The following is a 1,717-nucleotide window of genomic DNA, read 5'->3' on the forward strand; positions in this document are numbered from 1 at the left end:
CACATGACAAACTTTACTGTACCTTTAGGTCATGTTATTAGAGATTGAGGTTCCGGTACATATTATAAACACAAATCCTATATAGCTAGGGCAAGGGTAGTACGTTCTAATTAACTGGCAAAACTGTTCCTATGCCCGCACTATAAGATGTACAACATACTTCAATTCGATCAAGTGCAAGCAATAGATAACTGGTAGATTGATTATTTGCTGAAATCTCTTTTGCAATTTTAATCCCTACCAAAGTGGATAAGTCAAAACTCCTCCGAACACTGGTGATCTATAGCAAACGCCCTTTGCTCATTATCCCAAATCCTAGGACCCCTCTGAAATCAAAATTGTAAGATCTACCTCTGAAATGAGCAAAACAATATATTAAGCTCAATCCATAATCTGAAGGCCTTAATTTCAAACACTGTTCCAGAGTTCCTGCACCACTTAGTCCAATAAGAAAGAATTTAAAAGTAACATCAACTTAATTATTCAATTTCAAGTCAAGCAATGGAGAGCTTCTAATTATAATGATAAAGTTAACAAGTTCCCCATTATGCACATGACATATAAAGACGGTTCATAAGACGACTTCGCACCAGCAGTCTTCTCGGTAAACAGGGCTCACAAAGACCGACAGCTCTCATCATTCTTTGGTCTCATACTCTCATATGAGCTGTTGTTGGTGCCTGCAGCGGAATTTGATTCTTTCTTTCTCTGTGTCTGAACAACTGATTTTGATTTTTTTTTATTGATCGGAACAGCAGGTGTTGGTTCTGGTTCTGGTCGATGCCGGTTTGGACAATTTCGACGCCAGTGGTCTCCTTCCTGACCACAAACACGACAATACATGAGAGCAGAACAACTAGAGAGTATCTTAGAGGCATTACCATGCGCATCCGCCCAGGTTCCCAAAGAAAGATAACCATGTCCTTTTGGTAAAGGAGGCCTGTCAGTTAAAGCTTCACCAGTTGCGCTACGTCCGCAGCCACGGCCACGGTGGCCGTTGTCAGGAGCATTTGGTACTTCTCCCTTCCACCTAATTCCATGTTTTTCCAACAACTTCTGCGATGATACTGACCATGAAACCAAAGGACAAGTAAGGAATATTTGATGAACGTAATAGCAGAAGGATTCCCAGAATTAGGATTCTGGAGGGTTCAAACTAATATACATAAACGGTACATATTCTGGAGGGCTCACACAACCTTCATGTAGAAAATAATCCCTAAAACAAAAAAGACAAAAAACAAAGCAAATTGCAGATTCTATTCCTCAGAAACCCTAGAACAAAGATCAGAAGCATACCATCATACTTGACAAAGCGACGTCCGTAGAGGAGGTGCTTGAGTTTAGTACGTAGCATTTTCAGCTGGGCCGGGTTCACATCGAGCTCGGATATTGGCATCAGATGGACTATCATCCTCACGGCCGGGGATGCGTAGAGAGAGCAGTGTGGGGATTTAGGGTTTGGCGTTGAGGAAGAGGATCAATTGACGGGGGATTATGTTTTTGTACAGTTCAAATCTATGTGACACGTGGCACAATTCTACTGGGTTCTATTCTGGGCCTCGAGGGATCAATGATTTTTGGGCCCAATCGCTCAGTTTTTTTTTTTTTTTGAGAAATCCAATCGCACAGTCTGAGAATTATTTTTCTACCTTCCTATTATGTTTTACTATCCTAGCAAGTTAAGTTTTAGGTTCCAGATTTTCTAGTATTATAT

General features: G+C 40.8%; 1 protein-coding gene across 1 annotated transcript; it reads right to left on the reverse strand.

Annotated features, from left to right (window-relative positions):
- Positions 1-447: 447 nt before the first annotated feature.
- LOC112191679 lies at positions 448-1,453 on the reverse strand. Its single transcript, XM_024331069.2, has 2 exons — positions 1,300-1,453; positions 448-1,067 (listed from the first exon to the last, which is right to left on the reverse strand). The coding sequence occupies exons 1-2, from the start codon at positions 1,412-1,414 to the stop codon at positions 616-618; spliced, it is 567 nt and encodes a 188-aa protein (XP_024186837.1). The 5' UTR covers positions 1,415-1,453; the 3' UTR covers positions 448-615.
- Positions 1,454-1,717: the final 264 nt, after the last annotated feature.

This window comes from Rosa chinensis, chromosome 3 (genome assembly GCF_002994745.2).
Source record: "Rosa chinensis cultivar Old Blush chromosome 3, RchiOBHm-V2, whole genome shotgun sequence".
Taxonomy (NCBI): Eukaryota; Viridiplantae; Streptophyta; class Magnoliopsida; order Rosales; family Rosaceae; genus Rosa; species Rosa chinensis.